At 56.6% G+C, this 15,817-nt stretch overlaps 1 protein-coding gene across 1 annotated transcript in view; it reads right to left on the bottom strand.

The window, feature by feature from the left end:
• HVCN1 (hydrogen voltage gated channel 1) overlaps positions 1-15,387 on the bottom strand; it is an 18,300-nt gene extending 2,913 nt beyond the window's left edge. The window contains exons 1-4 of the mRNA XM_056107147.1: positions 15,337-15,387; positions 9,187-9,453; positions 3,511-3,615; positions 1,242-1,473 (exon numbers count right to left, since the gene is read on the bottom strand). Of these exons, the coding sequence (XP_055963122.1) occupies positions 1,242-1,473; positions 3,511-3,615; positions 9,187-9,453; positions 15,337-15,357 (625 nt within the window). The 5' untranslated portion in view covers positions 15,358-15,387. The remainder of the gene's footprint in view (positions 1-1,241; positions 1,474-3,510; positions 3,616-9,186; positions 9,454-15,336) is intronic.
• Positions 15,388-15,817: the final 430 nt, after the last annotated feature.

Consider the following 15,817-nt stretch of genomic DNA (forward strand, 5'->3'; position numbering starts at 1 on the left):
GACGCCACGGTCAAGGTAAGACCAAGAAACACTGGCCCAAGCACAGCCTGATGGCAAAGCATCTGCCCTGCCACACGAGACCCCGAGCTGGGTCCCCAGCACTGCCCTGGCACGGTGGCACTGCCACTGGGAGCCCTGGCATCACAATGCCGCATGACTGGCACACCACAAACATGTGGCCATGAATGCAGAAATCAAAATATGTGAGCTCGTACGCAGGATGCAGCCGTGTGTGTGTGTGTGTGTGTGTGTGTGTGTGTGTGTGTGTGTCCCTGAGCTTTCTGATGGGACAGAGCAAACAGCGGCCTGAAGCCCGCCTCACAGGTGGCCCATCCCAGCTCAGTCCCGGCACCGTGCAGCCCCTTGAACTCTGCCAGGTATAGCCTGGGGTCCCTTGGGTACTGCCTGGATGGCCTTTATGGGCCCCGAGCATCAGGCCATCACCACACCGCACCATCAAGCTGTCACACTGAAACTCCTGGCAGAAAGGGTGCCCCCGGAAGCACCCCTTCCCCAACAAAAATGACTGACTCAGCAGGTTCACAGCATTCTAGCAACCCTGACCGGTCCAGTGCACTGGGGACGTTTAAATAACCAGGGACCCTCTGTCCACGTGAAGCCAGCTTGTCCTGGCTCCCGCAGGGGCTGTGCTGGGGATAGGACTTCCCGCGGAGGGTGGTAAAGCAGCCGTTCACGGTCAACAGGTGAACAGGTGATCCCAGGAAAGCGGCACGTCCTCAGAAGGCACGTGCCTCAGCATGCGTGGCTTCTGAGCGGAGAAGCTGACTGGCACCCCATTGGGACGGGCCCGTCCTGAGGAGTGATGGGGTTTGTGAACACATGCTAAGGAAACCCCAATCAGAAACGGGAGACATGGGAACCAAGCCAGGAGGGGACCATGTATCAGTCTCTGCTTTCCAGTTCCCTTTGTTTTTCTTTTGTTTTGGGGGCCACATCTGGCAATGCTCAGAGTTACTCAGAAATTACTCTGGGAGGTGCTCGGGGGATTATGGGGTGCTGGGTATTGAACCCGGGTCAGCTGTGTGCACGGCCAGTGCCCTCCCCGCTGAACTGTTTCTCCAGTCCCTCCAGGTCCCTTTCACGATGCAGGTGCGCAAGGCCTCCTGATACGCATGCGCAAGCAGCCCTGCCTCTCCCCGAGGGTCCCTGAGGGGGCGCGGCTGGAGGGCGCCCCATCCTGGAACAGCCCCCCCCGCCACCCCCGGACGCAGGGCACCTACCATTAACGATCCGTGCCACCCGCCACAGCCGCAGCAGGATGAGCAGACTGAGGGCCTCAAACTCGTGCTCCCAGAACACGAGGACGATGTCCAGGACAAAGGACACCACCACCACGATGGTGTCCAGGATCTCAAACTTGTGGTGGAAGAACTCGAGGCGGAAGACGAATATTTTGAAGAAAATCTCCATCATGAAAAGGGTCAGGATGGCGATGCTCAGGTAGTGGAACACCTGCAGGGACAGGAGTCACGGTGAGAGGCCCGGCTGGTCCCCACGGCAGCTGGGCCGAGTGAGGGGGCGGGCCAGGGCTAAGACAGCAAATTCACCAGGTGCTGGGCCTCGCGGTTCTGCCCAGAGGAGCAAATCCCGCAGCTGGAGCTCAGGCAGGCACAGATGCCCGTGAGGAGAGTCCCAGCCACCAGGGGCTGCGGAACAAAAGACTGGAGACTGACCCAGCAGCTGACCGCAGGCTCTGGCCAGAAACCATCACCAGTGAGTGGAACGAGTTTCCACCTCTTGCTTTGCAGAGAGCGATCTTAACAAAAGGGACCTTTCTGGGCAGGGACAGGGAAGGACAGTCAGTGGGGACATCCAGAGGCAGCAGGAAGCTGGCCAGGGACTTGCACACAGGACTCAGCTGTCAGTACGGGCACCGTGACCGTGAGTGCGAACAGTGAAGCGCGGAAGAACCCACAGGGCAGGAAGACATACATGCATGGGCTCCACTCACCACGCGGAGGTTTTTCTTAATAAAAGGACACCAGCCCCCAGGTGTTGGGGGGAAGTGGGGCGAGAAGGCACGAGCGCACCCTACCCCTACGGGTGCAGTCAGGCAGGGAGAATGTACAGACACACTGAGGGGCGGGGAAAGAGTGCAGGGGGCCCTCTCTCTGCACAGCCCCCAGGAACACATTTGAGTGTGGTCCCAAGCACAGCCCGCCTGGACTCGGTATGGGCTGGTGGCCCCCAAGCACAACTGGGAGTGACCCTGGCCCCCTAAGCACAGTGTGGTCTCACCCTCTTTTTTAAAAAAGGCATTCTTGGGACCAGAGCAAAATACAGCAGGTAGGGCATTTGCTTTGTATGCAGCCAACCCAGGTTCAATCCCTGGCATCCCCTAGGATACCCCAGCACTGCCGGGAATGATTCCCAAGTGAAGAATCAGGAGTGCCACTGGGTGTGGCCCCAAAAAGCCAAATAAGTAAATAAAAAATAAAATTAAGGGGGCCGGAGTGATAGCACAGCGGGTAGGGCATTTGCCTTGCACACGGCCCGACCCGGGTTCGATTCCCAACATCCCATATGGTCCCCCGAGCATGGCCAGGAGTAACCCCTGTGCATCGCTGGGTGTGACCCAAAATGCAAAATAAAGTTAAATAAATAAATAAAATTAAAAAGACATTCTTGGGACAAATGAGGAAATTAGAATACAAGCAGGCTGTTACTGACTTTAACTGGGGATATTGATTTTTTTTATGAGAACATCAGAGGTAATTATGGTTCTTAGACACACCGAAGTATTTAGGAGCGCAGTGCCTTGATGTCTGACTTTGAAATGGCCAGACACAAATATTTAGGTGTTGGTATGGAGTGGTAGTACAGCAGGTAGGGTGCTTGCCTTGTCCCCAGCCTACCAGGGTTCAATCCCCGACATCCCATATGGTCCCCTGAGCACCACCAGGAGTAATTCCTGAGTACAGAGCCAGGAGTAACCCCTGGCCATTGCTTGGTGTAACCCAAAAAGAAAAAAAAAGAGCTAAATATTTAGGTGTTAAAGGATGTCAAGAGAAGTATAGAAAAAGTCATAAAAAGAAGCGAGAAGGCACGAGAGCCAGTACAACAGGGCGTTTCCCTGGGCGTGTGGAGAGCGGAGTTGGGCGGCAGGGAGGAGCGGGACTCTGAAACGGGAGCCCCAGAATCAAAGGAGAATTCCGTTGTCCAAAGGCAGTGCGGCAGCTGCTTCGAGACCCAACTTCCCACGGTGCTGCTGCTGGCCATGAGGTCTGTTTGGGGGCACCTGCCACTCTTGGGAGAGTGTCCAGGACTGGCGCGGGCAGTCAGTGTGGATGGGGAGCAGGTGGGGATCCCCAAGAACCTGGGCCAGGAGAGCCGGGTGACATGAGCTCTCAGGGACGCATCCGCTGTGGCGACTTCCCGCGTGCACGGGCGGAAGCGTTTTCTCTGCTCAGGGACTAGAAGTACCTCGCGAGCCCCCCAGCCAGGTCGTGCTTCTCCCCCCACTGCCCCAGCTCAGGGCGGACACTTTACCCTGGCAGCATAGTTGTTCCTGTCGGGCTGGATGATCTTCAGGTCCAGGATGAGCTCGGCGAGCACCAGCAGCGCGTCCAGAACCACCAGGCAGATGATGATGACCTGCGGGCCAAGGGGGGGCATGAGGACCACCAGGTCATCTCCACCCACCACCCGTGCCAGGGTTGCCTGACCCCACAGGGGCCTTTCAGCTGACCAGCTCCTTCTCACTCTCAAACCAAACCAGTCAGCTCTTGTGGCAAAACCAAGAACAACAAGTTCCCCCAGAGTTTCCCCTTTTCTATGTCTGGGGCTGTCTCACGCCTAGAGCAAGTGCACAGTTGAAGAGCTGGAAACGCTCAGCCTCAGAGTGCCATCGGGAAAGGAACTCGAAGCCTGGCCGCCTTGGGTACTCGGGCGGCAGAGATGCCCACCCTGCACAGAACAGCTTGCCAGCGGCAGGGCGGTCCCTTTGGGTGCAGAGGGCTGGGGTTCTGCAAGGGAGGGGAATTGCCATGGTGGGGGAGGGGCGTGCAGGCTCCATAACCGGGGGTGGAGGGAGATGTGGGGGCCTGGCTGGGGTCAGCGAGGGTCGCACAGTGGTCTGGCAGCCAGAGAGGCAGCAGCACTGAGGCATTCGGGGGGGGGGGGGTTCACAGCGTGTCTCCTCGCTGGCCTCAGCCACTCTGGACCATCATTTCTTCTCCAGGCCGTGTCTCTTAGGTTCCCAGGAGGGGGAATCTGACCCTCGCAATCAATCAGCCGTGGTCTGCCAGTGTCAGCAGTTCAGGCTGAGACAAAACGGCTCAGTCCGAGTATGGCCTCCTTCGCCTTGTGACCATCCCGAACTGTGGCTGATTGTGGCAGCGATCAAAGCTCCCACCAACCAACTAGCTGCCATGGAAGCTCACCTACTGGCCTTGTTCCGGAGAATCATAAGTAAATCTTGGAAGACATCTACTAGCCACAAAAATTTCTTTGACACCAGTCCCTGGCTGAGACCTCCAGGGCACTCTCAACGTCAGTGCCTGCCCAAACAAAGCCCCAGCAGTCACTTGCTCCTACACTCCAAAGTGGCCGCCATGCCTCTGGCCAGACTCCATTACCTCAGGACTGAGCCTACAGAGAACTCAACCTGCCAAAATTCAGGTGCACGGGTTCCTATGACTGAGAGCTCAAGGCCTTCTCGGGGTTGAGACAGGATACCTCCACCCACCTGCCTGCACCTCTGGAAGCCCTGACAGTCACACCCACACCCGAAGCTGCTGCCCAGTTAAAAATTTAACTCCAGGTGCTGGAGCGATAGCACAGCTGGTTGGATGTTTGCCTTGCACGCGGCTGACTCGGGTTCGATTCCCAGCATCCCATATGGTCCTTTGAGCACTGCCGTGAGTAATTCCTGAGTACATGAACCAGGAGTAACCCCTGAGCATCACCAGGTGTGACCCAAAAAGCAAAAAAAAGAAAAAAACCAAAAAATTTTACTCCGGGGGTTGGATCAGTAGTTGGGTTGGAGAGGGTGTTTGCCTTGCACGTGGCCAACCTAGTTTCAATCTCCGGCATCCCATATGGTCACCTGAGCACTGCCAGGACTAATTCCTGAGTGCAGAGGCAGGAGTAACTTTGGAGTATCGCTGGGTGTAACCCAAAAAACAAAAATTTAACTCCAGCTGGAGTTAAACCATCCAGTTAAACATTCTGGCTTCCCTGGAGTGCAACAGCTACATTCACTGCCATGTGACATCTCCAAACTCTATGACACTGACATCCCAGTCGGGGCACATCAGATTGGATGGGATGTAACGCAGAAGCCAACCAGTTTCACTAACCAAAAAACTAACACAGAAGGCTTAACTTGTAACATCTTAGTAATCCCTCCGACAAAGACTTGATGTCCCCATGGTGAGATACAACAATTTTCACTAGTTTTCTTTAAGGAGATATTTTTTGATCATTCTCTTAGCAATTTATTAGTAACAAGCAATATAAAATAAGTTACTGTGGGCCTGCTACGGAGGCAGGCTTGAGGGGTGGCTGGGAAAATGGAGACAGTGGTGGAGGGAAGGTGACGGTGGTGGTGGGTTTGGAGTTGGAATATTGAATGCCTGGAACAAATCACCATGAACAATTTTGTAAACCCAGCATTCAAATAAATAAATGTGTGTGGGGGGGTGGGGTAGGGTGCAAAAAGATAACTAAATAAAGCATCTGATGCGGGGGTCTAATAAAGCATCTGATGCGGGGGTCTGCTATGAAACTTGAGGTAAGCTGCTTCGGAATGAAGTTTCACATCTCTCCACACCCAGGGGCCTGAGAGAGGTTCAGTCCTCGAGTGACTGTCCCCTTTCATCCTTCATCCTTGGTCTGAGGAGCCCGAGGGAGCTGAGAGCTTCTTTTTTTTTTCTTTTTGGGTCACTCCCAGCAATGCTCAGGGGTTACTCCTGGCTTTGCACTCAGGAATTACTCCTGGCGGTGCTTGGGGGACCCTATGGGATGCTGGGGATTGAACCCAGGTCGGCCGCATGCAAGCACTACCCACTGTGCTATCGCTCTGGCCCTGGGAGCTGAGAGCTTCTTAATACCAAGACAGGGAGTATTAGAAACGGACTGTGCCGGGAAGGGGCCGTGAAGGGGAGGCACCCTGGTGACCGGCTGTCCGGGAAAGAATCCGACAGAGCAGAGGGTCTGTGACTTGGCTGATAGAGGGTCTGTGACTTGGCTGATGAGCAGAACAGGCGAATCCACTGAGATACAGAGGCTAAGGCGTAACTGGTTCGGGGTTCCAGGGCAGCCTATGGGATGTGAAAATTTTTCTCAACTAAGGAGTGATGGGATAGCGAGACCACCCTGTGAACGCACTAGATGTCACTGAACTACTCACTTTGAAATGATTAGTTACATAGATCTCACCCGAAGGAAAGTCACAAAATGGCAAACCCTGTTCTGCAACAGGTCTCTGAGGCCCTGGACTTGCCAGCTCACAGCAGAACCAACCAACTCCCTCACAGGCATCAAACCTGGGTCCCAGGCACCGAGACAGGAGGCCTGGCACGATCACCCCTCAGCCTATGTGGAAGGACCCCCTCCCCCACCTCCTGCCAATTTCAAGCTATAACTAATTATTGCAGCAATTAAATCCACATTGCCAGCCCTATTCAGTTTTTCTGACCAACATGCCGAGGATTTGTTACCCTGGGGGTCCAAAACCACACAGCAGAAGTGCCATCTGTACTTCTATGTTCACTGCACGCTATTCGCAATAGCCAGAAGCCGGAAACAACCTAAGTGCCCGAGAACAGATAAATGGATGAAGAAATTATGGTACATCTACACAATGGAATATTACGCAGCTGTTAGGAAAAAATGAGGTCATGAAATTTGCCTATAAATGGAGTTGTGCTGAGTGAAATGAGTCAGAAGGAGGGACAAGACAGAGAATGTCTGCATTTATTTATGGGATATAAAAAAAAAGTATGAAACTAATATCCAAGGCCAGGGAAAATGGACAAGGGTGTCAGGGGTGGAAGGTAGATAGGACAGAGGAGGGTCCAGTATGAAATAGTAGTTGGAAATGATCACTCTGGACAAGAATTGAGTGTTGAAAGTAGGTAAAGGGATATAATGATAACCTTTCAGCATCTGTATTGCAAACCGTAATGCCGAGAGAGAGAGAGAGAAAGAAAGAAAGAGAGAGATGTGCCTGCCATACAGACAGGTTGGGTTGTGTGTTGGGGAGAGGGTTGGGGGCAGGGGGAGAGGAAAACTGGCGACACTGGTGTTGGCAAATTACACTGGTGAAAGGATGGGTGTTGCTGGAACATTCTATGACTGAAACCCAATCATGAACAGCTTTTTAATGCTCTATCTCAGGGCAATTCAATAGAGTAAAAAATTAACACTAAAAAAAATGCTGAGGATTTGGGAAGCCGAGTTAGCCGAAATGCCCAGGGCAGAACAGCTGGCGGGGTTGGGAGGAGACTCCCTGTCCCTCACCCCATCCTAGTCACCCCCCCAGTCCTCCTGGGCTCAGCATTGCCGGGAAGGGGCCTCCGCGCCCAGGGGTGGGTGTCCAGCCACAGCGAGCAGGCGAGGAAAGTTGTTCCTGGGCCCTCAGGATCCGCCAAACCCCAGACAGTCCCTGGTGCTGGGCCCCCCACTTCGCGTCCGGGGGAGCAGAAGGAGACACAGCCCCAAAAGGGATTCCAGAAGCTTCTGCGCGCAAAGCCCCAGCACTGCCTCTGCGGGGGCAGTATCCCCACTCCCACCCACATCCAGCCTGGCCTGCCTCCTGTCGGCCCATGCAGAACCTTCCAGAGCCTTCTCCCTTGCAGAACACTCCCGAGGTGCCCCAGACCCGTTAGCTCAACGGCCCCTCCTCAAGCCTCCACTTGGGCCTCCGTGTCGGCCAACTCCGAGCCACGTGGAAAGTTGCTTCTCGGAATCAGCATCCGTCGGCCCGTTCTGGAAGCCCCCTCCCCCCGCCCCCCCCAGCGACTCCCCCCATGACCGGGGCATCCCCACCAAACCCCCGCACCCCACCCCCTTGCCTCCTAACAACAGCAGGTGCTAAGAAGCGACTTGTTCCCCAAGAGAAGCCTCCCTGGGGGGTCCCAGCAGGGGGTGGGGGGGCGGGGGAGGGCTCCTCCTTGAGGGGGCGGCCGGGGCACCCGGCAGCTGGCTGCTTCCTTCTGCGCCTGAAATTGGGGGTTTGGGATTTCAGCCCCGATGGCTTAATAGCAACTTTCCTCTCCTGTCACGGGGGCGGCACGGAGGGGGTGGGGGTGGGGGGAGGCGGCCTGTCAGCCCGCGGGAGAGAAACCGAGGAGGGGGGGTGAGGCGCACCGTGCCCAGGAGTGGCTCCATGGGCAGGACAGAGGTAGCAGAGAAGGCGATGCCGCCTGCTGGGCGCCAGGGTCTGGGGGTACAGCTTGGAGGGGTCACTGGCTCAGCCGTCTCTGTCCTTCCCAGTCATGGAGCCAAGGACTCGCCTGGCTGCAGGTCCTTCCACACGGGGCGTTTTCTGTTCCTGCTGGTGCCCGCACCTGACTGGGCAGCGGCTGAGCCTGGCCAATCTTTCTCTGTCACCCCACAGCACAGGCTGCCAGCGCCGGCGCCACGTGTGGGTGCCAGGGGCCCCCACGGCCTGCTGGGCCACTGCCTGGCCCCGGCTCCTGCTTCGACGATTTGCTGAGGGGCTGTGAACCGATTTGCCTTATAAAATTCCCCACCTCGACGCTGGCATGAAGCTCAGTGGCATGAAGGGCATGAAGCCCATTCACAAGCTCCTTGCCACGCTCAAGTTCCAGAACCTTCTCACCCCTTGCAGATGGGAAACATCCAGAAGCTGCCCTCCAGCCCTCCCGCCCTCCCCCAACTAGCGGGGACCCCAGTCTGCTCTCGGCCTCCTGGGTTGAGGTGCTCTGCACATTTCCCACCTGCTGGGGGACCTGGGGGCGGTCTTGGGGGTTTGGCCGCTCTCAGCCAGCACCATGGGGGGGCAGCCTTGGCGGGGACGCGCAGTCTGTCGACAGGTGCTGGATATTTAGGGGACTTTTCATCACGACTCATTTTTTCCCCTCAACAACAGGCGACCTGGCTGGGACAGACGGGTGGGTGCGGGGCGCCATGAGCGAGGGGGTGGTGGCAGAGACGGGTGCCCACGCCTCGGGCCCCGGGGGGCTCGGCCCACCTTACCTGAAAGCGGTGAGAACTGAAGAGCTTCCTCAGGGAGGTTCTGAACTGTGCTGGGGGCCGGGGCCCAGGCTGGGCGGGGGCGGCGGCCCCTCTGCCCTCCTCCGCCGTGGCCGTCGAGGGCTCCTCCTCGTCTTCCTCCTCCTCATTCTCCCACTTCTTGTAGTTGAAGTTCCAGGTGTGGTAGTCGTCCCCCGCCACGGTGAAGTGCCGCAGGAACTTGCTCATCCTCTCGGTGCTGCCAGCCGCCTTGGCCCTGCGGGTGGCTGCCTGGTAGGGGACAGGGAGGCAGCGCTGGGCGGGGCGGCCCGCCGGGACCCCCCACCCTACCCCGCCACCCCCGCGCCGACGGGGAGCGGCGCAGGCACTGGGTCACGGCGGTTTCTCGTGATTGTATTTTTGGACTCCAGGGACGCGGGCCTGTGAAGCAACAGGAAACCCCTGGCAGGCCTGTCTGTGGCTGGACCCACGCGATCGTCCTGCAGGGCCCCCAAGGTCCCCAGGCATAAAGGACCCTCATAGGACGCGCGACATGCTGGAAGAGCCTTCCCAGGCTAAGAGCTGGGCCGGGCAGAGCCTAAAGTAAAAGTACCCCGAGTTTCACTAAGAGCTGGGGCCGCCTTCCTGCCACGGATGATGGGGCCGCCCAGCCTGAAGCCTCAGACACACCCCGGATAGATTCATGGCAGGACGCCCCCCCAGACCACGGGTGTCAGCGAGGAAGAGGAAGCAGATGAGCTAGCCCAGAGGCCCGGGCTCAGGAAAATCCCAAGTGAACCACCACAGGCTCCTCACATTGCCATGTTTCATTTGTGGCCGACAACAGCCAGTGCTGGATTAGGGGTGAGGCCAGGGGCTCCCCCCCAGAGTGTAGGAAGGGGCATGGGTGCCACCAGCCAAGGAACTGGCCCCGCGGAGTTTGTGTGTCTCTGAATGAAGTCCCTACTCTCCAAAGAGAAGCTTTGCCACATCTGCTAGAATCAGAGCCCCGTTCCAGAGTGTTCTCTGCAAAGGTGCCCCATCATGGCGGGTATTTCTTCAATGCACAAGCCCGGGGCACTGGCGACACCTCGCAGCCCCATTCAAGGGTCCCCACGCCCCACTGCCCTTTCTCCAAACACCCCCTCCCCGCGACCTGGGGTTCCACTCTCCTGACTCAGGAGACGCTTCTAGCCCCCGCTGTTTGCTGGAGTCCTTCAGAGGAAACTTCACACATTCGTTGCTGGGCCACACCTGACAGTGCTCAGGGATCACTCCCGGAAGAGCTTGGGGGACCCTCTGGGGTGTCAGAAACAAATCCAGACTGACCGCGTGCAAGGCAGGCTCTCCCCTCACGGTGTGTGCACTCTCTCTCTCTCTCTCTCTCTCTCCTCTCTCTCTCTCTCTCTCTCTCTCTCTGTCCCAAGACCTCGCATTTTTGGTATTGGTTACACCAAACTTGGACCCGAGGCGGCATCTACATTCCTGGGGGTCCCTCAGCGCCACAGCTGTCCCGGGATGGTGGCCTTGATGAGCTCCAGACACGAGGCGCGGCCCTGACCAGCCTTTGCACAGCCATCTGGGAAGTGCACAGAGCACAGACGGCCCATCCCGGAGCGGCCTGGCCTTCCACTCCCTGGATTCTCTCTCCTGCTCCCTGTTTACCTCACCAGACACTGTGGGCGCTGTTCAGAGACTGTTTCAAGACAGACATTTCTCTCATGGCCACTTCTCTGCCCTGCCCAGTGCTGGTAATTTCTAGCTCTCTGGGGCCTCCCACCCTCTCTCCAGAGAGCGACCAGAAAGAACTTTCTAGCACATCAATGAGATCATGCCCAGCCCTCCCTGGAACCCCATAAAGCTGGGCCCACGCACAGAGTCCCCTCTTCCCGGCGATGTCCACCCCCACGCCCCCATCTCACTGTCGCATAGCTCAGGCTTCAGCTCAAAGCTCTCCCTGCCCGGACAACCTCCCTCCTCCCAGGGGCATGCTGTGCCCCCTCCCTTCCTCGTCTCTCCACGGCACGCACGGCTGGCTGGCGTCCACTTGTCCTCTGCTGGCCACCTGCCTCCCCCAGGACATGGTCCTGAAACGCCACAGGAGCCAGACGGTTTCCGGTTCCCTCCCGGGCACCGGGCACCAGAAAGTCGCTCTGAACAGAGGCTCAAAAACCGCTGGGATTGAAGTGACAGAAGCAACGTGGGGAGGCGGAAGGAAGGTCTAGAGATGAGTGGAGAGAATGCCGCCCATGCAAAACATTTTCCATACATGCAAAAGCCCCGTTCTTTTTTTGGGACGAGTGAAACCGTTTCAGAGTGTAAACGTGCAAAATCATGAAATTTCTGGGCACGCTCGAGTGGCTCGCCCTCCTCCTCCCTCCGTGAGCCCTGCCACGCAGACAGCTCTAAATGGACACGCGTGACCTTCCCTTGCTCCCCACGAGTTGTCAAGAGGATGAGGGAAAGGAGCTGGGGGCCCCACTGTGCTGGGCACCAGCCCACAGGTATGCGACAGACATTGTGCTGAGGGTGGCCGAGCCCCGCCCCCTCAGGACCCGCAGTGCTCCAGAGAAAGGAAGCCGTGCAGAGAGAAAAAGCGCCCCACACTGGCCTGCCCTGAATTTTTGGGGGGGTCACACCCAGCACTGCTCAGGGGTTACTCCTGGCTCTATGCTCAGGAATTACTCCTGGCGGTGCTTGGGGACCATATGGGATGCCAGGGGCTGAACCTGGGTCGGCAGCATGCAAGGCAAATGCCCTACCTGCTGTACTATTGCTCCGGCCCCTTGCCCTGAATTTTAAACAGCAAAAGTGCCACCAGAGAGAGTCGGGTTGGATGGGAGCAGTGTGAGTGCCCAGAATCGGGGCAGAGCAGCCATGGACACAGGCGACTTACCAGACATCCCAGAGTGGCCAGAAGCAGACCTCACCGAGCCGGCCACAGCCAGGTTCCCCTTTACCAGGAATGTGGCTTACTTGCCTTGCATGGATGAAGCCCTGGGTTCAATCCCAAGAACCACACACATACGCACATACACACATTTGCAATTTTGAAGTTTTCCAATTCTGAGTCCCTAGTTCAATCTTGGGACCTCTGTCCCCCCAGTTCCCCAGGGGTGACCCCCTCCCAAACATGGCATTACTGGGAGGAGCCCAGAGCATCCATAATGTCCATCGTACAATAATAAATGACTGGTCAAAGAAGCAGAAAAAAAAGTGTGGCCCCCAAACTAGTAGAAAAAGTAGCTGATTCATTGCAAATGGATAGACCTCGGCCAGCAAAGACTTGAAAATAGTTGTTACAGATACGTTGGGGAGAGGGAGAATTTCAAGGAAACCATGAAATATGGGAAAAGATCATTTCCTCAGGGAAATGGAAGCTCTAACAAATACCCAGATGGACTTTCCAGAACTAAAATTACAACCAGGAGATGAGTGAACCGTCACTGGATGGCAACCCCCTCAGCGCGGGATCATTGACAAGGGGTGGAGAGAAGTCAGGGGAGGTCCCGATTGACCCCAGCACCTCCCGGAACCCTGAGCACACAGTCAGGAGCATCACCAGGTGCAGCCCCAAAACCAACCAACCAGAGATCAGGGAACGTAGACGACGCAATAGGAACTGTCTAGTGGGATAGAGAGAAGACTGGAGGAGGGTGTTTGGGGGGATGGGGGGAGAAACAGCGCGCAAGGTAGAGGCAGGTGACCTGGAGTCCCAAGACGAAGGAGAGAGACCAGGGCAGAAAAGTATCTGGAGAAATAGCGGGGGGAAAAATTCCACTTCTGGGAGCCAGAGAGTGCAGTGGGAAGGCGCTTATCTGGCATGCACCAGACCCAGATTCGATCCCCGTCATCCCATACGGTCCCCTGAACCCCGCCAGGAGAGGTCCCTGAGTGCAGAGCAGGACTAAGCCCTGAGCACTGCTGAGTGTGTCCCAAAACAAACGCAGAAAAAAAATCAACGTTTGAGTCAGGGAGAGAGCAGGAGACCCAGGACCAGGATCGTAGGAGTCCCAGAGCAGAGGAATTGGACAGGCAGAGCGGGCAGGGCTCAGGGCACATGCCTGCTCTGTGCCCAGTCTGGGCTCAATCCCTGGTACTCTGCAGTCTTCAGATCATTTCTGGATGTGGCTCTGGAATCCCCTGAGCACTGCTGGTGGGGTGCTGGGGCAGGGGTCATGGTACTGCATCCTCTGAACTGGTGACTCTGGGGGCCCCTTGGGCAACTTTTTTCTCAGTCAAACTGGCTGGGTATTTCATATGGTTTACCTATTTTTTTTTTTGGTTTATTGAGCCAGAACTGACAGTGCTCAGAGGTTTTTACTCCTGGATCAGTGCTCAGCAGTCATGCTCAGCAGTGCTCAGGGGGTTCTATGGTACCAGGGATCAAAGGAGGGCCACACACTCAACCTGGGTGTTTTGTTTTTTTTTTTTTGCTTTTTAGATCACACCCGGCGATGCACAGGGGTTACTCCTGGTTCTGAACTCAGGAATTACCCCTGGCAGTGCTCAGGGGACCATATAGGATTCTGGGAATCGAACCCGGGTCAACCGTGTGCAAGGCAAACGCCCTACCTGCTGTGCTATTGCTCCAGCCTCAACCTGTTTTTTGTTTTATTTTTTAAAATGTTATTGAATCACCGTGAGATAGTTACAAGCTTTCATGTTTGGGTTACAATCACACAGTGATCAAACACCCATCCCTCCACCAGTGCACGTTCCCCACCACCAACATCCCCGGTATACCCCCGCCCCACCTTTCCCACACTCAGCCTGTTGAGCTCTCTCAGGGCTGGCTTCATATGGTCTACCCTAATATACGCATACCTGTTTGGGGCTGTTTTTAATCATATAATCATGTGCAGAGAATATGTTAATGTTCACTACAAACAAAGAGACAATGTGAAGAAGCAAGATCTCACCAAGATCTCATCCCGAGCTGGCCAGCGTCCTTCCTACCCAGGACACGCTGGCCATGAGGAGAAGCAGGGCAGGGAAACTCGACTTTGGGACCAGGGCGATAGTCCAGTGTGTGTGTGTGTGGGGGGGGGGGAGGCATTTACCTTGCACTCGGCTGACCCAGGTTCGATCCCCAGCATCCCATATGGTCCCCTGAGCACCTCCAGGAGTAATTCCTGAGTGCGGAGCCAGGAGTGACCCTGAGCATCGCCAGCTGTGGCCCAATAAAGTCAAAAAAAAAAAAAAAGAAAGAAAGAAAAAAAGAAAGCAGGACTTTCTAGCAACCAGAATGATGTTGTTCTTTTGGGGAGGTGTGTGGGGGGAGGGGTGGGTCATCCTGGAGGTGCTCGGGGGCTACTCCTGGCTCTGTGCTCAGGGAACTCTGTGGTGCTGGGACTCACCAGAAGAGCCCACCTGCCCGGCTAGGGCCTTCCCTGCTGTACACTTAGACAGGGAGTGACCACGCCCCCTCCAGGATCCTCCCCGGCTCTGTCACCTGGCCCTACTCACGACCCCCAGAGTCAGAGTGGGTGCGGCCGCTCCTGCGAATCCCTCGGGGCCCCTCCCCTCCCTGGGGGTCCCTATTTTTAAGATCAGGGAAGTCCTTAAATAAGCACAACCGTAGTTGCTTTTCCTCTGCAGGGCCGGGGAGGAAGTTTGAGGTTTGTGCGAACAAGCCCCCGAGATGATGTGGGGCCTGCAGCAGCCCGTGCTCCTAGACCTTCCTCTTCCGCTGAGGTGAGGCTGCCCCCTCCCCAAGCCAGGAGCACTCACGGCACTCCCCAGAGCCTCCGCAGCTCTGCACACGGCCCTGCAGAACAGGGCGCAGCTGGGAGAGCGCTCGTCTTGCACACGGCAACTTGGCTCGGATCCCCGGCGTCCCATAGGGTCCCCTGAGCCCACCAGGAGTGATCCCTGAACTCAGAGCCGGGAGTCAGCCCTGAGCACAGCCAGGAGTGGCCCCAAAAGACAAAACCAAAGCAAAAGCACTAGACAAAGGCTGGAGCACAGTGGGGAGGGCACTTGCCTTGAACACAGCTGACCCAAGTTTGATCCCCAGCACCCCATGTGGTCCCCAAGCCCTGCCTGCCAGGGGTGAGCCCAGAAGAAGCCATCACGACGGCACCCCGGTGAGCCCCGGAGGATTCTCAGCGTTCTCTCCTCAGCACTGGGGCACCACTGATGTCGCGAGCCCACCAGAACGGACAGACGTACCTTTACATCCAAGGTGGCCATGGTCCTGGGTCTCTGGCCCTGTAAAGAGAGGATACGTACACAGACCCGTTACCTCTGCGGGCGCTCTTCTGTGTGTTTCGCTACACTGACAAGTTACTGCACTTTTTTTTGGGCGGGGACCACACCTGGCAGTGCTTGGTGGCTACTCCCCGTGGGCGGTTTGGGGGTGTAGGACCTGGAGCCCCACCTGCAAAGCACGTGCTCCAGCCCTCTGTGCCATCTCTCTGCACACGTACCTATACATGCTCAGAGATCACTCCTGGGGGGGCTCAGGGGGGCCCATGTGGTGCCAGGTCTACACGCTATCACCCCAAAGTAATTTTTTTTTTGCTTTTTGGGTCACACCCAGCGATGCTCAGGGGTTATTCCTGGCTCTGCACTCAGGAATTATTCCTGGCGGTGCTTGGGGGACCATATGGGATGCCGGGGATTGAACCCAGGTCAGCTGCGTGCAAGGCAG

The sequence above is a fragment of the Sorex fumeus genome, unplaced genomic scaffold (assembly GCF_029834395.1).
Source record: "Sorex fumeus unplaced genomic scaffold, SorFum_2.1 ptg000155l, whole genome shotgun sequence".
Lineage (NCBI taxonomy): Eukaryota > Metazoa > Chordata > Mammalia > Eulipotyphla > Soricidae > Sorex > Sorex fumeus.